This window comes from Aulonocara sp. 'chitande type north' Nkhata Bay, linkage group LG10, assembly GCF_057382095.1.
Source record: "Aulonocara sp. 'chitande type north' Nkhata Bay isolate Kocher_YH1m ecotype deep benthic linkage group LG10, A_spYH_male_GT1.1, whole genome shotgun sequence".
In the NCBI taxonomy this organism is placed as follows: Eukaryota; Metazoa; Chordata; class Actinopteri; order Cichliformes; family Cichlidae; genus Aulonocara; species Aulonocara sp. 'chitande type north' Nkhata Bay.
Genome location: NC_141353.1, coordinates 14,955,156 through 14,976,332, shown reverse-complemented (window position 1 = coordinate 14,976,332; position 21,177 = coordinate 14,955,156). Strand labels below are relative to the sequence as shown.

Sequence of the window (21,177 nt, the reverse complement as noted above, 5' to 3'; positions counted from 1 at the left end):
GACCTCCTTGCTGTTGCATGCAAATTTGTGCAAGCGCAGTTTCCCTTTTGCACAGACCTCTTGTGCTTCACAGACCAGCTGCTTGGCCTCCCTGACTGAATCAATGCTGATTAGCCCGTCATCCACATAAAAGTTTTTGTGAATGAATCTGGCTGCCAGCGGGTAGTCCTTTTTTTGTTCCCTGGCGAGATACTTCATGCCATAGTTAGCACATCCCGGTGATGATGCCGCTCCAAAAATGTGCACTCGCATGCGATACTCCTTAGGCTCAGTATCTGTATTCCCGTCCTTCCACCACAGAAACCTTAAGAAGTCTCGATCCTCTGGGTTGACATGGAAGCGATGAAACATTTTTTCCACATCACACATAATTGCTATTTGATGCTCTCGAAATCTGCACAAAACCCCTGCCAGAGCATTAATCAAGTCTGGGCCTGTGAGTAGGTGGTCATTTAAAGAGATGCCTTCGTGTTTAGCAGAGCAGTCGAAAACAACTCGAATTTTCTCTGGCTTCCTGGGATGATACACGCCATGGTGCGGAATGTACCATGTGTTACTACCTGATGTGCCATCTGCTTCCTCTGCATCACCATCTTTAAAGACACTATTCATGAACTTGATGTAGTCTTCTTTGTACTTTGGGTTCTTATCCATTTTTCCTTTTAAACGTTTCAAGCGAAACATTGCAAGCTGCTTGTTATTTGGAAGCTGTGGGCGTTCTCTAAAAGGCAGAGGCATTTCTAAATGGCCTTCCTCATTGTAGTGAATGTTCTCATTCAGCATCTCTAGAAACTGAATGTCCTCTTGAGATACACTCCCTTCTTTATGGTTTGTGTCCAGAAAGTCATTTTCAAGTGCTTTAATCACAGAAGCAGGCGTGACAGATGGCAGCTCCTTTACTGTGACACGATGACAGATCCCTGCTGCTCCCATTGAACTTTTCCATGGCTTAATGGCTCCCACGATACTCCACCCTAAGTCTGTTTTTATTGCATAGGGATCATAATCCTTTCCTGGTATGACTTCCCTTGGCTTTAGCGCTCTTGCACAGTCGTAACCGATGAGAAGAGCTATAGGACAGTCCAAGAGATCTGGCATTTCATTTGCAATGCTAAGTAGATGGGGCCACTTTTTTGCTGTCTCTCGAGTTGGAATAGTGTGTTTCTCCAATGGAATGTACTCTTGAGTGTAGGTTGGTGGCAAGTCAATGTACTTTTCTGAGTTGTACCCTCTTACCCTCAGTCCATCCACTCTTTGACTAGGTACAATCGAACACCTGTCAGTCATTGTTGTCAGCCTTAGCTTCACTGGTTCCCTGCTTGCCTGTATCTTTTCACAAATATCTTGGTCAATAAATGTGTTGCTGCTTTGGGTGTCTAGCAGAGCATAAACCAATGTCTCTTGATTCTTCGCTGATGAAGAAAGCCACACTGGAACGATCATTGAAGTGCAATCATTGTTGCCCACTCTCACACTGCACGATACGGTGGCTGCATTCTCCTCTTCTGATGGTGGTTCAGGTTCATTTCCCAGTGGAGGATCTTCATGGAGAGGAGAAGGGTGGCTTCGTCTGCAGACATTACATGTTGCTCTCTGTCGACAGTTTTTGGAAATGTGGCCGACTCGCAGACAAGCAAAGCACATATTGTTGTCCCTAATAAACTGTTTCTTTTCTTCAAGCGGCATTGCTGTAAACTTTGCACATTTATAGATAAAATGATTTTGCTTGCAGCAGATACATTCAAGTTGCCGTTTGTTCTGAGTTGAGGAAGGGTTGGGTTTTGATTTTCTGTTGCTCTGAGCTGTAGTTGTGTTCTTCACATCTTTAGACCCATTTGCTGATGTCACCAGGACACTGGCCTTCAGACGTTTTTGTTCTTTCTCAGGTTTTTCAAATGTGTTTTTTAAGGCAAACAGAGAAGAAACTGGATTACATGCTATACGCGCCTCTTCAGCCACAAAGTCTGCAAATTCTGCAAACCCTGGATATGCCTTTTCTTCATCCAGTAATTTTGTGACATAACAATTCCAGCGGGTTGTGGCCCAGTCAGGAAGTTTCAGCAATATTTTTTGATTTTCTTCACAATCATCTAAAACCTTGAGGCCTTGGACGTGAGGCATAGCATTCTTACAAGAAATGAGGAAATCACTAAACTCTCTCAATTTAAGTGACTCCTTTGGACCAATCTTTGGCCAACGGCTTAGTTTTCCCCTAAAGGCTCTTTGAACTACAAATGGGTGTCCATAGCGTTTGTTCAGAGCATCCCAAGCTTGTTTGTAAGCTTCCTCGTCACTTCGATAAAATGTCCCTTCTAAAACACAGAGAGCTTCTCCACCAATGTACTTCTTCAAGTAGAACAGCTTATGGGCTGAATCTGTGCAGCTAGTCTCGATAAGCGCCTTAAAGCAAGTGCTCCACTCAACAAATTTAAGTGGGTCTCCTGTAAATGTAAACGGCTCTGGCACTGGGAGTCTAGACATTACTAAGGACTCTTTTAATGCCTGCACCAGAGAGAGCTCACTTTCTTTTGGCACCACTTGAGTATCATAGTGAGGGGCGTGAACACTTTGTGAGGTCAGGATGAATTTACCTTCAGAGTGAGGAGGTGCAGTGCTCTGAGGAACTTGGGTGCATGGGGGACTGCTAAGTGGTTTAGGAAGCTGGCTGAAAGACAAAGTACTCCTTACTTCACAATTTCTTATTTCAGCATTCATTTTTGATTCCTCTTCAGCATATACATTGTATTCTGCCTGAATGACCTCAAGATCTCTTTGATTTTCCAACATTTTCAATTGCTCTTGTTGAGCTAATATCTCCTTTCTCCGGGCAGATATTTCCATTTCTCTGTTTATTTCAGCTTGCTTTGATGCCAGTCGTGCTGCTGCCTCTGCTTTCCTTGCAGATACATGACTTCCTTGCTGACTATGGCTGTGCTGGCTATTTCTTCCAGCTCTAGACACAGTTGAGCCATAAATTGATTCTGCACCTTCTCTTTGGAGTAACTGAAGGAGTGATTCTTTTACAGCTCCTGCATCAAACTCTTTGTCAACATCTGCGTAACGCCTTTTCAGAAGTATCATCATCTCAGCAGAAACTGAAGTACAGCTATCCATCTTTCTTCTCATATCTTGAGATGGTGTAGTCAGTGCACGTAAAGCCACATAATCTTGCTGTAGGTCTAACTCACATTTTTCTACTGACTTGATCATTTCAGCTAATTCTGCTTTAGAACATTCTTCTTTAAGTTTGGACCTAGTGAGCTGAATTTCTGCCTTAAAGTTTAAATATGTTGACATAAACTTTCTTTCTTTGCTTGTTATCTCTGTCTGTTTAAACTCACGCATTTTTTCTGTTAGTTGCCTTTGACGGTCTGTCCGTCTCACCTCTGCGTCAGGTTTAGATGATGGCTGAGGCAGCCCTATTTTGTGTATTTCAAGGTCTCCATAAATTTCTCCTATGCGTGCTTCAACTTCTTCTCTTTCTGCATCTTCAAGTTCAGTTTCTAATTTCTTTTCTAACTGTGCCTTTTCAACTTCTAAGGCTATAAGTATTTGCTCAAGGATATGAGTTTCTTGTGTACTCTGCTCCATTACAATGTTTTGAACCAACAACTTAGAACAATAAAAGGAAACTTACCCAGAGTACACTACCTTAAATATCAAACAGCACAGTAATAAACTTTCAATAAATGAACAAATGTACAATATCTACACCATACAATTTTCTTTTTGGCCTTTTCTTAGATCTCTTTATGCAGTTCAAACGTTTCGCTGATGTAAGAACTCACAGTCTACTCTTCCACGTGGGCTGCCGTCTTGGAAGAATGGCGTGCAGGGCTCTGGCTGCTTGCTCCATAACAGGCCACGTTTTTCACTGTAACTGCTCCTGAAGGTTTTTCATGTTCGAAGTAGAATAAAGGGCCATGCTCCAACTGATGTTCAGCCAGTATTTTAATCTTCTTTTCACCAGCAAACACCGTGAAAAACTATGGTGAAATGATCAATGAAAAACACGGATATTACATCAGCAGAACAAAAATTACAACTCAAATAAAACATACACACAAAGTAAATGCACCAACATACCGTGTGCGCCTTTCTACTGAACATTCATGAGCAATTGTAGTCCATATTTTCTATATTTCCACCCTTTACACAGGCCAGCATTCTCTTTGTGGCTCGAGCCTTCAGTCTCTGGTGACACGTGCTCTTAATTGAGCCTCACCCCAAAGCATGCGCACCACAAAGCGCCACACTCAGGCCCACCAGTAGGTGGCGACAACACAACATGAATCCAGATTAAACACCAAATTTTGAACATTGCAATCACATAATAATTACATTTCAATGCGACGGCTACAGATGGAGTGTGCAAACAAACATCCAACCTATTTTCCATTTCCATTGCCATACTCTGCTGATATGTCTCAAGCATGCTCACTCATCCAGGGAAAGATACCCTGATAAAGTTAATTCTGTTCACCTGACTGCAGCTTCTGCTTCTTCGTTGAGCGATGAAAAGTTTCTCCCACTGAAAACATTAAATCTGGATAAAGTGAATCAACTTTCTCGAAACTAATAAAAATGTTTTCAATCTGAACCTTCAACAGGTTCTTAAACCCACACATGAGCTATGAACATTACAACATGAAGGTGGAGAAGATCGTAACTTGGATAAAAAAAAAAATGCATACAAAATAAAGTACAAGAACATATGAGTAGAGAAGACCAGCAACTAATCTCAATTAGTCATCCTAACACTGCATTTCTCTTTTGCTAAGTCCTTATGAATTCCCCTTCATATCTTTCCTTGACCTCATGGCTTTTCCCATAAAGGTCAAAGAGAAGTGAAGTGTTTTGTGAATGATTTTCTTATATAGGGATATAAATGTAGTTGAAATATATATAAAAACATCAACACAAAACAAGGCAGTTCAGAAACACTGTCACAGATTGAGTCATACAAAGCAATTTTTAAAATAAGCATCTAAACGTCTAGTACACACTGTCCAGTTCACTTCAGGTTATGCATGTTTTCTCTTTGTCTTTGAATATGAATTGACTGAAACTGTCCCATTGCTCCTTGGCCATCTCTATTTTTTACAGCTAAGCCTTCACAACATAACTTCTCCACATCGCTGCCACATTTTCACTGTCACAGTTTGAGATTCTTTCCAAAACCTGAGAATTAGTCAGGCACGAATCCCTAACCCGACCCTCAATAGGCCCGCTGCATACTTATTCAGCTGTGGCATGACACCACTGTCTCCAAGGAGACACAGTGTTGGTGATCTAGGCAAATCACACTTCAACAATCGTAAAGATGTCTTCAAAACAGAAAAACCTTTGCACACTCGCGTGCATGCACATAAGTGCCTCTTTTTGTCTTACATTCCCAGCATATAGCATCCTTAATTAAACCCATTTTGTTTAATTGAGAAGGATAACAGTAAATTATTTTATATTGGATAAAGTTACTTCTACTTTCCCTGATTTGTGAATAAATAAAGCTATGACTGACAACAGTGAAATGGACACAGAAAGCACAATAAGTTCAGTGTGCTGCAGTCTGCTCTGTCCTTTCTGAACTACTTTGAGCACTAGGATGCCAGTGAACAAGTTCAAATACAATCCGTACCAACAAACAGGACTGACAGTAAAAGACGCAGCTGCAAACAGCGGTGAGGTGAAATACACCAAGATGGCCTCGGTTTGGGACTCAATAAACAGCCTGCTATATATCACGAAGGAATTCAGCACCACAGTGGACATTAGATCCTTGAATAAATCTACCCTTTCAATAAAATCCCAACACAGTGAACAATGGAAAGCTCTTTTACTCTAAAGGTCTTGGGAAGAGAAGTAGGCATCCAGAGCGGGAAAAAAACCAGCTGTAAAGGAAGAGTTACACAAAAGAAATCAATCTAACAACCAGTATCAAATCAATCTTACAAATAAGCTGCAAATGACTGAAATGAGTGCCACTGATGGCATAAACCGCCAAAGGAAATCAATCAAAATTAATTTACTAACATTTTCCTTTCCTGCCTCTGATTAGAAATATTTGTTCAGATGTTACTATTTTTCAAGAATAAATCAGAAACATATTGATTTACCACAGTCCGTTATCACAGCTATAACGCTGCCATTACTAATAATAAAAAGTAATACAAATCACTTGAGGAATGAGGTTGTGACATCATTTAGAGCATGAAAGAATGCGCTTTAAATTCATTTTTTGTGACATTTACAATTCTCGTCATCAGTAAACCGCAAACGAGGAATAAAATCATGTCAACAGGAACGTCAGCTCCTGTTGCAATCCAACCCATTTAATCCGATTCCTGACAGACTTTTTAAACACGCCGAGTCTCAAACTGAGCTCATTTATACAAGCAGTGAAAACAGTGTAAAGTACTGGCTCACACAAAAAAAACAGGGAGTTAAAAATTTCTTAAAACAACCTTTAAAAATGAAAAAGCTGTGTGGACTCACCAGACAACTGTGGCATCATAGATGACCTAAGGAGAAAGAAAAGACAGTTTAAAAGCAAAAAGGATGACACGGAGCTCAGAGGAACTACTCTTTATTGTTTAAATGTGTATCTCACCATGATGAGAGTCAGTACTGACAGGATGTAGTAGGAGGAATCTCTAAAGAGAGACCACCGTGTCAGAACCACTGTCTGTGGAGAACAGATACTCGTGTTACAATATTTTATTATTCATTATTCAGAGCTGCGCATGAACAGGTTTCTTCTATTGCAATGTCTTCTATTACATTTTATTAATTTCAAAGCCAGATTAAATGAAGGTTCTTTACACCAGTTTGATAAGTTGCTTTGTCCTGAGATGACCGCGCTCAGACTAAACCCCTCTGTTTGGCAGTGGAGTGGAAAAAACTGTGGAAGACTGAGCCTTTAAAGCAGTCTGAGCTCATTTGAAACTTTAATAATGTTTAACAAACACATCACCACTGTAGCAATATCTAAAAGCACAACAGTTTCCCTTTAAACAAGCATGGAAAAAGAAAAGTTACACCACATGTGACAAACATCTGGCTGTAAGATGTGAGTAAGAGTCACAAGTTTAATCTACCTGGCCTGCAAAGATTCCACTCAAACCAATTATGACCAGGATGTTGAAGACAGCTGAGCCCACGATTGTGCCGACGCCAACGTCACCTTTAGTGATGAAGACACCTGAAAAAGTGCAGAGGATTTGTCTGACGTCAGATAAAATCTGTCTGTCATTCCGTGTTTTTAGGGGCTGTGTATCCTTGTAAACCCCAGATGAGAATCCACAAGCTAAAATATGAACTACTAAGAAAAATCTTTGTGTTGCTTTAAACTGGACTCTGCTGACATCTCCTGGATATGTCCGGTACCTACTTAGATCAGGACCTTTGAAACAACGAGAGCATTGAAGAGAGCCAATCCTCTCCCAAAAGCTTTGCTTTATTTTGAAAGTTAAGCCATTCTTTACCCATGCTCCACTTCACCAGGTTTTGGCACGGTCTGCTGACAAACATCACTTTTTCTCATTTAATCTGATGACAAGCAGTGAAAACAAATGTTGTCATGCTCTCTCTGAATGGAAAGAGCTGCTACTTGGTTAAGACTAGCTGGGTTACTAACCAATGAGAGAGGTGAAAAGCTCTGGAGCTGAGCTTCCAGCAGCCATAAATGTGGCCCCGGCTACATCTTCACTGAGCTGAAGGTTCTGGAAAATTAAATTAAAAAACAGTTTGAATAGTCCGATAATAATATTTTAAAACAATAAATTTATATCTGAAGGCCAGCTGGGGCTGGTTTTCCTCACCTCAGATATTTTCTCCAGGGAAGGAACAAAGTAGTCATCACAGACAATTGCCAGAGCGTAGAACATGTAGATGGCCTGGAAGAGAGGGACCCATACACACTTTGCCTTTACATAACATAAACCAGCTATATATGTCGTCCTGTTGTGTGCGTTTATTCTGTATTGATGTCAAGTGTCAGCATCATGACTCAGGGTTATAAATGGAGAGGAAAATGTGCAGATTTGAGGCAACATTGCAAGAAATACTCACACAGAGTGCATGGAGACACACGGCCCCATTCTTCCTCTGCTCCTTGGTGAAGATGTCCTCTGGAAACTCATGGATGGCTGCAAGGTACACATGTTTTATTAAATAAATGCCAACTAAAAACTGAAACCTGCAAACAAAACAAAAAACAGAAAGAAAAAAACCCAGAAGACTATTTTTATTAATCATCATTTGTAAACACGTTTTAAATGAATATATAATTTTATCATCATCATCACCAATTTCAGGTAAGATCTCTGACAGACAAGCTACAAACTGCAGCATCACAGAGACCCAGTGTTCGTTTTGCAGTGACAAATGAGACAGGAAGTGAGGTGGAAGTGAAACTGGCAGCTGCTTCCTGTCCTCCCTTGAGTTTAAAGAAAAAAAAAGGGGAAAAAAAGAACTGTTAATGACAGCTTAGCTCCCCTCTGTTCCCTCGACACTGCGAAAGAAAGCCTTGAGTGTGTGGTACAGCTCCAATTTACAACTCTGAGCCGAGCTGGATGAATGTAAACTACTGGGGAGCATGAAGCTATTAATAGCCCTTCTGCTCTGTGAGACAACAGCGGGTCGACAAGCACACAATAAGCACAGCGTAGCCGCCACGATACACGCTGCACCTCGGCTGCATGGAAACCGAACAACAGATTGCATGGATTAAAAGAGGGTCCCCTGTGATCAGGGATATGAGATTTGATCTTTGACTCTGCGGCGGCAGAGATCGAGAGGAGGAGGAGGCCATATGGTCCCGAAGAAGGGGACAGAAATTTGTTCAGTTTGAAAAGATAAATGTTTGTGCAGTGACGTTTCCGCATTTTTGCTGTTGTGCCACGAACTGCTTCTTGTGCATGGTTTTTAAGAGGCGAGATGAGTTTGTGGACGGGCTGAGGTAAAAAAGCTCCTTTGTGGTCCAGCTGTTACTGCGGGGCACAGCTCGTCCAATAAACTGTCAAGGTTTAGCACGTAAACTTTCTGTCACCCAATCTGACGAATGAAAGAGGCTGGATTTGAAGCAGTTCCTCATGCACCTTCTCAAGCGGCCTGTCAGCTGTCGGACATGTGTGCTAACACACAAACTCTCAGATTAGGATGGAAACGAAGGGGCTTCAACATGTAGCTCAGATGGACCCTTTGAGGGGTTGCTCTGGTGAAGGTAGTTACTATGGCGACCTGCTCCCCGGGGGCAGCTTTTTTCTGATGGGTGGCAGTAGGAAGCCATAGGCAAGGCAACTGAGAGAGCAGTGAGAAAAGGGGAGGTGAATATGTGTTTCCCATGGTTAGGGTTTATGAAAAAAGGAAAGAAAAAAAAAGTGACAGCAGCTCTGGACTGTAATGTCTAAAAATATTTATTTTTCCTAACAAACCCTCAGGAGAGGTCTGAGAGAGCGGGGGGAGGAGGGGGCACGGCACACAGATACAAAGAGACACAAACAGTCTACTGGCTTCCTCAAGGTTGCTGAATGTGCTTTTGCCAAGAATCTTACGCTGTGGTCTCACAGTGCAAGGCCACAAACGGAAACACCAGAGGGTCGAAGATGATCGCACATCTGCAACTTTCCCAATCAGGGGATTTGAGCCAGCTGCGCCGTCAGAGCAGTAAAGTCACAAGTTTACTAATCACTCGGGAACATGTGGACAGCAGTGCTGGTGTGCGGTTACGCTGAGAATATATATAGTCTATATATCATTTCTCTGGGCTCAGTGTTTTTTATTGCCAGCATCACAAGAAGCTCCCACAGCTCATTCACCTCTGATCCAGTTCTGTCGGTCACAGTGTTCACAGCAGCTCACTTATCTTTGTTGCACTCCTCCACAAGCAGCACTGCTAAAGAACAGACTCTCTTCAGATCTGTTCAGTTCGCTGTATGGTTGCTGGTAAAGTGACAGACTGTCAGAAACACGAGTATGCATTGTACTGCTGACAGGAAGGACTTCTTCACAGCCTGAACTAGCACAACCAAACAGCTTTTGTAATACTTTACAGCTAAGTAGGGTATAAAATTAACTTATTCCTTTTTGCTAAACAGAAATGTAGTGGGTTGGTAGTTTGTTACATTTTGTTGGCATATTAGATTCAAAGGGTTTATTAAACACCGTAAATAAGTTAAACCTGAAAATGCTGTCAATAGCCATGTCTTTAGGGATAAAATTGCTCTATAAATCAAACTGACTGATATATAGACAAACTCTTTTAGCTAAACCTTTCAGAAGACAAACATGAATGAAACTGTAAAGTCTGGTACATAAACATAGTGTAAAAAGTAAGGAGATTTGTGTTTGGCTGATTATTTCTTTGTTGTAAAAATGCATCTTGGTAATAAATCTTTTACGGTTGGGAAGTTTATTTCCTGTTAAACAGAGCCACATTTGTGGGTTAAGCAGCAGAGTTGAGCATGTGGGTTTTGCCCATAAAAAAACCCAAATCTTCAGCTTATTCTGCTATTGACACTTCTTTTGAGCTTCTGGTACCACAGGTGCTGACAATCAGGCTCCAATCAAGGCTGATTGTCAGCACCTGTGAGCATGGACCCTGTGGTTAGTTGGTGTCTACTCCAAGCATATCATGTCTGACTGTTTTTAAAAAGGGCCCGTGCCACAGGGGAACTTCAAGCTGGTGAAGATTCTTCAATAAACATGACACCAATTAAGAGTCAATATCAGAATAAGCAGTTTGGCATTGACAGAGAAGATTTGCCAAGTTTTTAATGGGCGTAACCCTCACGCTCAACTCTGCTGCTCAACCCTGCTGCTCAACCCTTAAACGCATTTTTCTTTTTCTAAAAGTGGCTCAATTTAAAGGAAAATGAACAGGTGTTCCAATGGTATAATATTTATTGCCAAGGAGCATTGCTACAACAAAGAAATAACCCTGCAACAAGTTTCCTTACTATTTGTGCTACACCAAGATGTTTCTGAAGTAAACAAATATATAAATTTTTACCGGAAAAAAGTCATTACCATATTACTAACATTAATAAATGACTGTTTGATTAAGGATGTTTCAATAAAGTGAGGTATCTCCTTGAGTATGGATCTATTTCTATAAAATCCAAGTGATAAATTGTAAACTAAAAAAATTACATGTGTATTTTGGACATTCTTTCTCCTCTAGTCCAAAGGACAACGCATCAGAGAAACAAATCATTCCAAAATATTAACAGGGGCCAATACATTATAGAAATAATAAATATATGTTGTACTGGATACAATTTAATGACAAAAATATGTTTAATCACCAAACGTGTTTCAAGATCTGTGCCAATTGGAAATATCAGATGACGAGTATCATTTAGATTATGTGCAAATTAGAAACTGCTCATATCAACAAAACATTTCTCTACTTTCAGATGCACAAATGCAAATGATATGCTATGGGTGGACAATTCAAATTTCAGTATAAATACAAATACATAAATTGTTCACATTAACAAACAAAAAAACACAACTGAGGATTTAGATGAGCTATGTATGCTGACTAACAATAACTTGATGATATGCTGGTCATTCAAGACCTGGAACCTTTTTTTGCAAAGGATTTTTCCCCCTGTTATATACACCACATATGAGCAGCAACTTCAGACTTTGGGTTTGGGCATTTATCTGGATCTTAGTTTAACTAAAAACCAAAACACCCAAATTGTGCTCCCTGATGGCAGCAGCCTTGTCTCATAGGACAATGTACCCTATCACACTACAAACTGCTGACAGAGCAGGGCGGCACCAGCAGAGTCAGATCATTTTTTAGGGTGTCTAACCTCCTGGCCACACATGGCCGGCCACTCTACAAAACACAGAACCTAAAAGAACTGGTAGATCTGGTCCACCATCCACCCCACCCCCAGAGGTTCCCATAGCCAATCTGTCTGAACACTATAAAACTGATGGTTTTAATCTTGTGGCTGACAGGTGTACGCTCTGATTGTGTGCCATGAATCTACTCATCACTCTTTGTGTGCTCTAGACTATCCAGTGAGATTTATGCTGACCTTAAAGCAACAGTTGCTGTTGTATTTTTTGCTTTGTTGAAGTTTGTCAGTGTGAGACTGGCATAGAAGGAAAACGCAATCATTTATAGCTGAAAATAAGTCGCTAAAGAAAAAGGTCAGCACATAAATTTTAAAGATTAACTCTAAAGCACAATAAAAACCAGGAGGTATGGTTTAGCATGTTTGTAAAGAAACAAGTGCAAGTTGACCCTAATGTGTCTGCTTCCATTCTCAACGCACTGAAAATCTACAGCATAAAACTTTATTAGCTTTTAGTTGAGTCCTCCACAAGACTTATAGCCATTATAAAATAATGTTTCCATTTCAAACTGAATGGACGAATCAACCAGTTGCTACTTTACAGCATAATGACATCAGATGACAACCTTAGTCTATTTTTAAATCTGCAGTGTGAGAGGACAGATTGTTTCTTGAATGTGTATTTTATCTCGCTCCAGATCAAAAACAGGCCATGCTGCAGATTAGATCTTGAAGCATAAGGTCAGTGCCGAGCAAATTCTGCAGGTTTTAGAAATCAAACCTCCATGGAGCTTCAGCAGATTCGATGGATGGACAGTGGGCGGTATAGGATAATGTTATCGATCTGTAAGTCTGCAGGGCGTCCTGGAGTCAAGCTACGGTATTGACAAGCATATTGAGTAAAGTCATATCATGCACCAACCAGACTGGCGCTGGCGTATAGTCTCTTGCCCTCTCTTTCACTCTCTCTCTCTCACACACACACACACACAAACAAAGAGAGCGCGAGAAAGAGAACTCTGCAAAACAGCTGCATTTTTCATGAGAAATCAGAAAAATAAATATTTTATCCAGGTGTGTAGTGTAAATTCAATTATGCATTTGTTCTTTGATTCCCTTTCCTTTGAGGCAGATTGAATGCAAAACTGATGAAACAGCAGCAGGCTTCAAGCTCCAACAACCACCTTTCGCGTCAATAAACACTGAACATCATTTTACGCTGTTCTGATAACAGAGAACAAAAGAAAACTGTGGGGTGTACGTTCGCTCAATAAAACTACAACACGATGCATCATTAGCAAGACAATAAACTCAAAGGAGAAACACAAAACTCATTAATCAGTCATTTTAAAAGAACACCGGTCAACCCCCACAGTAAAATGTGGTCTTAGTACATTTTATCCATTGCATAGAGATGGTGGCTTTTGCTTCTCTACAGTAAAAGTAAATGGTATTCACATTGTTGTGCTCAAACCATCAAAAAGTGTTTGAGAAACTGCAGCAGTGACTTTCCAGAAATCATGACCTAGTTACTAAACTCGAAAGAAGACCTAAAATGTAAAACCATTACGTGAGCAGTTTCATATATGAGCCATTTTCTTTCCGCACTACTATACCAGCCAACCACATCACTGTGAAGAACTCAGCATCTATCTATGGGAGGCATGTGTTTGTGACAGGATGCAAAGAGGGCTCTAGTGCACTCTAGAGCCCTCTTTGGCTGCATATGCGACCTAATTTCTCAATGATGCGACTAAAAAAGTCCTAGATTGCACCTTGTCTTCGCAACTCGGAAAGTCTCCGTGTGGTCAACAACAAACACACATTATACCCATATCGTGGTCTAAACAAATCAGAGATAAAAGGCGTGGGACCTCTCTGATTGGCCGCGGTCAATATATTCCTGTAGTTCTACATTAGTGTTCGTTTGAAAGTGCAGGTGGATAGAGAGAGGTGAGTAGCTTGAATAAAGCGATATCGAATCATAAAATCCTGAATCCACTTTTAATTATATATGTATTTTGCCAGAAACGCCAGAATCTCAGGTTAAAGCTCACAAAACTATTTCAACAACCACCAAACAGCTAAAACATCAAATGAGAGCGGGTAAACGGATTCTGCACAAAGACATAAAATCAAAGCGCGGACCCGACGCATCAGAATCAGTGAGATGGCGGCTTTCTCACCCAACGGCACGTACACGGACACACCATCGGTGCTGAAGGCCGAGAACTCACAGTTTCTGATGCCTTGGGTCCTCGTTTTGTGTTTATGTAGCCTAGGCCCGACAGAAGTGGATGTAGCTGTGGGTAATGAGAAAAGATGACTTTTTCGTTAAGTTAAGCCCTGATCCGTCTGAAATTCATAGCCAGTGCTCTGACACGGAGCCATCAACCTCTGAACGCTGAAAAAGCACAGTGTGTCCAGAAAACACATTAAATGCCATGATAAATGCAAGAGTCCCCTCTCCCCGCTGCCTTTCAGCGCTGGTGAGAAGAGGTCGTCAGAGGAGGCCGATGTGAGTTTAACATTGTCTACAATATTGCCAAAGAGTGCCAACACACTTTAAGCACAAGCACTTTTTGAGTAACTTATCTTTCTTTTAGAACTGTGCTCCAAATAAAGAACTTTGTGTTGACAAGATTGTTAGTTAATCATTTATAAATCAATCTTGTCTGTATGGACAGCGAATAGTGAACATGTAAAACAGTGGGGTTAAGCAATGCAGTTAATAAAGTTGGGCGCACCAATGCAACTGTGGCAGAAGGTTAGTCTAGAGCCCTGTGAGTTCCTCTGAGCTGAGCAGCACTGTTAGCTCACTGCACACTTCCTATGGTTGGTGATTGTAGCTCAGCACAAAGACACAAAGCTGCTAACAAGGACTGAGTGTTTGTTTTTTTTAGGTACTAGGTAGGTACTGCTTTTATGAAAGGAAATATGATAACTTTTCTTGACATTAATGAAGCAAGTAAACAAGCAAATAAGTAAGTATGTCACTATATGTAATATTCAAGTACGAAAATAACCCTTTTAAAGCCAAGTACACCATATTTGATACATGGGTTTTTGTTTCTGAGACTTCATGACACTTCTATCATCAATGTAATTTTTTTTCTCCCCCAAAAACCGACATGGTTCCTTGTTCCTTGTTCCTACAACGTGCAGTGTACGTGTACACTGCATGTTTTACAATGCGTCAGAAAATGCTTGATGTAGCAAATATACTACAAATGAAAACTCATTCATATATATTTTTTAAACTAGAATTAAAAAAATTAGAATTATTATTTCGTGTTTCAGGCTTCAAAGGGTTAAGTATGTATTTCAGCAAGTATGCAAGCATCTATGTATATATGTAAGTAGGCATCTAACTATGTATGTATCTGTGTAAGTAAGCATGTAAGTAAGCTATTAATCCATTATATATGCCAGTAAGTATGTAAGTAATTAAGCATGTATATAAGTAAGCAGTTATGGTGTACAATCGAATATACTTACACAGTATTCATGTGAGAATGTAAATATGCCTGTAAGTATCTACCAAGTTTCAAATAATGTAAGGAGACAACTTTCTTGCAGTCAACATCTCCAAAACTGAGCAACTTCAAGAGCACTCCAGATGGATAAATGGCTCTGCAGACTTGAAGGGATACATGCAAATTTGATTTGAAACATAAACAGCTCCTTTTAAAGGAGAATGTGATAAACATACTTTCAGCCCTAAAACGCTGAGTATTTAATGGACAGAATATGAACTGGAACAAGGACCCATATCTGCTGTTTTGCAAAGCTTCTTCTCCAGTTTCATTAGCGACTGTATAATGTAAGCGCCCTGATAACAGTCCAGGACCATTCGAAGACAATTTGAGTTGGATTATCAGCCAGTTTTTCTTTCTCAACACTTCCTCCCTCTTGAAAAAAAACTCTCCAAAAATGGCTGTGGAAAAATACTATTCTAAGCCGACTGTTGCTTGCCAAAACAAACATAACAAACCTCGACAACAACGCACCCTGAGCCATTTACTTCATTTACATCGTTTGGATTCTTTGAACCCTAAACCCCCACCCGAGGCCAGCTGTCTATTTTTAGCTCTTTGCACTTTTAATGCTTGAAAGACTGAATTGTCTGGGTTTCAAAATTTAGCATTCAGTTGCCTAGCAACCACAGTCTCCTCGAGGCTTGTCAGCTGAAGCCGGATCACACCGTCTCCATCTTGCTAAGAAGCAGAGGGATGAAAAGAGAGCCGGAGGGCTGAACGTTACTGTGCAATCCCCGAGATAATATCCCCCGAGGTCCAGGGCAGGGTTTTTAATCACACTCCAGATTATGCAATCGCTGTCAAGCGGCTGGCTGAGAAGGAGGACTGCAACCTGAGGCTCGGGCCGTGCTCACTGCTGTGCCTTATACTACCTGTCCAGCCTTTTTACATCTTCATGTCTCCAGTCTATTAGCACAGCTTCCCCATGTGCACTTGTGCCTTTGTAAGAGATAATGAGGGAAATCTGTTTGCAGCCAGGAACTCAATAAAGGTCATGTGTCATCAGATTAAAAAAAACATAAAACTGGTTACAAATGGAGCACTGGGGTGGAGATACAACGAATCTCATTATTTTATCTCAGGAGTGCGAAGTATGAGCACCTCTGCTGTGGTGTGTGGCAGACTGAGGGACAGTGAGCTAGCTGTATCTCACCTGTATATCTGTTTTCATCATCACGCAACAGAAAAAAAAATCAATTAAAATCATTTTTTTCCTTATATGTAAAATGGGTGCGTGTCTCCTGGCGGCGTTGATTAATTCTGACAGCCTGGGATGAAGGCATGGTTAACTATCAATCTGGAGGCTATAAATACCGACGGGTTATTTAAGATGAGATTTTGCACTTATTGTGGATTTGCAGAGACATTCTAAAATAAATAGACGATGATTGGTGGTATATTGTTTTTATCTTAAATTACTGCTTCAAAATAATTTCCCGAATTGCTGCTTAGAGGTGTTTCAACATGGCTTCAGAGGAGCAGTCTTGCCCCTGGTCGGCACAGGTTTTGTGCAGATGTCATTACCCGAGGAGCGCTTGAACTCCTCGGGCAAGGAGAGAAGAAATTTCACAAACTCACTTGTTGTAACTGTGGCATCCTATTACAGCAACACGCTCAAATTCAGTGAGCTCTTTAACAACAACTCGTTCTTCTGCAAACGTTTGTGAAGGCAGACTGCATGACCAGGTGCTTGACCCTATACACCTGTGGCAATGACGCCTGAATTCAAAGATGAAGAGGTGTGGCCCAATACTCATGTCCCTGTACTGTGTTTCTGTATTTTTAAGCTGCACATCCAGATTAGGCAGAACAGGTTTTGGGTGGCATTTAGTGAGGAGTGTGGTCTTGGCAGGCCATTTGCATGGAATATTATTAGCATAACTTGCCCAAAGACCAAGCTTGAAATTTTGTCCTCAGCTTCCAACAATAACTGTTCAGTTTGCATACAATACAGAATTGTGACTGACAGCCTAATATTAGAACAGCCATAGAGGGAATGCAAATGATACAGAGATACTCAATTGTATTCTATCAGAAGGGCAACAGATTTTTCATTGAGCAGCCGTGTTATTTTATCTACTCTGTGCTATTCTCCCCGCACAACAATGAAGAGATTTCCTCTCCGATCTGAATTTTTAATAATAAAAGTGTCAGCTGTGATGAATGCAGCTCATGTCAGCCAGCCAGCTAATCAGCCTGAGAACCAGAGAAGCAGAAGTCCCACTACGGCTGCTCAGCGGCTGCATGTCTCAGTAATAATTTCATGAAGGGCAGTTAGAATCCATCCGAAGCGTTCAGGGCCGACCAAAGCTAAGGAAGCAAAGAAAGTAACTGGGCATTTGTTAGAGACAGACTACCTCAGAAAATCTAATCGGATCTTCACTCTGCCGGTCTTCTTATGGGCTTCATCCATCTCCTCTTTTCAGTGCACGAGCTTGACACGCAAACTACACACTCATGACAGCAAACACAATGCCTACTCTTTGTGACCTTTCAGTTCACCTGCAGGGGAGAAGCACATCTCTAGTAGACTTCTTTTTTTTACCTGCGTACACACACACACACACACACACACACACACACACACACACACACACACACACACACACACACACACACACACATACATAAGAACTCCCATCAGGCAATAACTGCTGAACCACACTATAAATCAGATCAGAGACTGTGCCTGTAAATAACCAAACAAAATCCGTAACCCCAAATAAATTTGGCTTTTGCAGTAACACACAGCCACCACTGTGGGTTGCTTCCTTGAAGTCCTCTTCTGACCTCCTGTGACTTCAACACAGGGTTCAAACTTGCACCTGAAAGATCAGGGAGTGTCCACACCAAAAGAGGGGGTCACACTTTCAACACAGAGCACAACTGTAACATCCCAAGAAGTCTGGGAGAACATTTGTCTCAGATGACTTGAACTGTGGTGCGTAGAATCATGTGCTGGCACACAGCTCATTGAAAAGCCATGTTTTTGTTTGAACAAATTACAATAAATGCCAACAACCTGTACTTCCTACAAGTTTTGGCTCCCTGCTACTTCATCTTAGGAGATCCAGTTGCCAATACAAATATGCACCTGCAGGTGGAAAAGTGGGAATTCCAGGGAGCAGGAGAATCAGAGGTGGTGGTGGTCACTGTTCAGGTGGGGCGGGCGCCCTCATACACAATCAGACAGCATAGCTTGCTCTCTATATTCCTAACTAATGACTGCCTCAGTGTATAAAACTGTTTTATTTCAGTTTTAAGAAAATGTAAAAATTCACTGTTACAGAGCATATAGGGGTTTTTTTAAGGCATTATCTACGTGGAATAAGTGGAAGGAAGTACAGACAGTGTTGTGGAGCTTGCTGGTGTGTCCTGGAGAAACAAGCGGCATCTATTTAGGAAAAGAATGGTGACTCACCTGCTCGGGGCTGATCCAGATCCAGGCTCTGGTTGTCTGAGTTCTCCTGCATTAACCTTCGTGTCCATTGTAGCGTCTCACCATTCACGCCTGGCTGAAACCCCAAAGACTCTGTCTCTGTTGCAAAACAACACGAGCCATTTTAGTGCAAAAGCAGCCAAATGAACAGGCCTCACAGGACTCCAGATTCAGAAGGTGCTTTGATTTAGAGTCAATACCAAAAACTATTCTCACTAATGTTTTGCACTGCATGTGGATGGATTGTTTCTTTAATTAGCCGACGACAGGACAAACTGCTTATTGATCTTTTCAAGCAAAAATGTCAAACACTTGCTGGTTTACATCTCTCACCTGTAACAATTACTGGATTTTTAAAAACCAAAATTAAAACGAAATAATCAGAGGCCATAACGAAAATAATTAGCTGAATTAAAATACCTGTCGCAATTTCTCAGAGCTGTGTGTGTGCTGCCTAAAAACTGTTTTTACCAACACCATCATTTTTTTTCTGTATTGATGAATTCGAAAGCTGGACAAGCAATCTTACTGTAATTTCCAATGTGAGGGTTTTTTGGGGGGTCCAACAAAAAACAAATAAATAAATAATCACACTGTAGCGTTGTGTTTCTGTCTGTGGGAGATAACAGCATGTTCACTATTTCTCAGCCATCAGTGCTGAAATCTTTACAGTGTCTATTTCTGTTGTGTATTTTATTCCTCAACAGTTGAAATGTGTGGGTTTCCTTTTATAGCTTTGGCAGAGCGACAGCTGAATAAGTCCCATCAGATAAATCTGCCTCTACAATCTATATATATGGAAAAAAAAAATATATAAATATATATATATACAGATCTCCTTCTCCACCACCACCCACTGAGAGCTTTCCACTACAGGCTGAGAAGATAGCGAGGGAGTTATTACGCTCTCTACTACACGCCGTCCTTTTATTATGAGGCCTCTCGGCGTCTGCCTCTGATGCATTTCGTGATTGCCGGGTGCTGTCGTGTCCCTTTGTACCTTACAGCTCAATGAGCCCATTTCACGAGGGCAGCGGTCGAGGCTGAGAAGAGACGTGAAGGCTTTCATGTTGAGGTATCAAGAGGAGCTCGCCTCGTGTGAAATTCAAATAGGTTTCTGCCACAGATGGCTCTGTACCGCGTTTCACATGTCTCACTGGGACACATCTATAAATGCCTAAACCAACATTTTAGCTCATTAAAAAAAGGAGACATAAATACGTGATGTTTATTCCTGTAATCTCAACATGCTATGATCTGCACACATCATGGCTGTTTGACTAACTGTATCATATATCTGGGTTTTGAAGAGTAGATATTTTAAAAGCCGAACTAATTAATTTGTCTGTTGATTAATCGAAACACTGTCACACCTCCTTACCAGAAAGCAAATATCAGTTTTATCTTTAACACTGAATAAGCAATAGCTTCCAGTGTGGGGAAAAATACACTCACTCGCCACTTTATTAGAAACACCTCGCTGGTATTGGGTTGGATTCCCTTTTGTCTTCATAAATAGATTCAACAAGGTGTTGGAAACATTCCTCTGAGATTTTAGCCACACAGCTGCTTATTCATTGCTTGCTCCTCCACATCCCAAAGGTGCTATATTGGATTAATATCTGGTGACTGTGGAGGCCATTTGAGTACACTGAACTCATTGTCATGTTCAGGAAACCACTTTGAGATTATCTGAGCTTAGTGACACAGCGCATTATTTTGCTGGAAGAATACAGGATGATACACAAGGTTGATTAGCCAGGTTAGATAAACCTTGAAGAAAAACCTATGAATTTTACATAGGTTTATATTATAGGAAAAAAGATGTACATGGTCAATAATTCTTTATAAAAGTATGCTTTTAAAATCATCAAATCAATAATAATTAAGCAAGCTTCAAAATCTACCCTGCTAAGTAGTTTACTAGGGCATCAAATCAAACGCACATCATAAAACAATCAGGTCTAACAAAAGTGTCACGAGTTATGGAGTGTAGGAGTGCTGAGGTACCAAATGCAAACAAATGAACTAAAAATAGACCTTTTATTAGGCTGGTGTAATGTCCAGTAACTACAGAAATCTTATATACACTGTACGTGATGGTACACAGGAGGGTACACTGTGGTCATAAAGGGATGGACGTGTGCAGCAACAGTACTCTGTGGTGTTTAAACAATAAGAAGCGGGCCCAGAGTGTGATAGGAAAATATTCCCCACTACATTACACCACAACCAGCAGCACGATCTGTTGATACAAGGCAGGATAGATCCATGTTTTCATGTTTATCCTACCATCTGAATGTGGCAGCAGAAAATTGAGACTCATCAGACCATGCAACACTTTTCTAATCTTCTGCTGTCCAATTCTGGTGAGCCTGTGTGT

The 21,177-nt window shown here is 40.9% G+C and overlaps 1 protein-coding gene across 1 annotated transcript in view; it reads right to left on the bottom strand.

Moving 5' to 3' along the window:
• The window catches only part of LOC147320477 (sodium/potassium/calcium exchanger 3), a 41,191-nt gene that overhangs the window by 14,991 nt on the left and 5,023 nt on the right, over positions 1 to 21,177 (bottom strand). The window contains exons 2-8 of the mRNA XM_086308500.1: positions 18,777 to 18,893; positions 8,071 to 8,147; positions 7,821 to 7,895; positions 7,637 to 7,721; positions 7,098 to 7,201; positions 6,611 to 6,685; positions 6,496 to 6,521 (exon numbers count right to left, since the gene is read on the bottom strand). Of these exons, the coding sequence (XP_086164626.1) occupies positions 6,496 to 6,521; positions 6,611 to 6,685; positions 7,098 to 7,201; positions 7,637 to 7,721; positions 7,821 to 7,895; positions 8,071 to 8,147; positions 18,777 to 18,893 (559 nt within the window). The remainder of the gene's footprint in view (positions 1 to 6,495; positions 6,522 to 6,610; positions 6,686 to 7,097; positions 7,202 to 7,636; positions 7,722 to 7,820; positions 7,896 to 8,070; positions 8,148 to 18,776; positions 18,894 to 21,177) is intronic.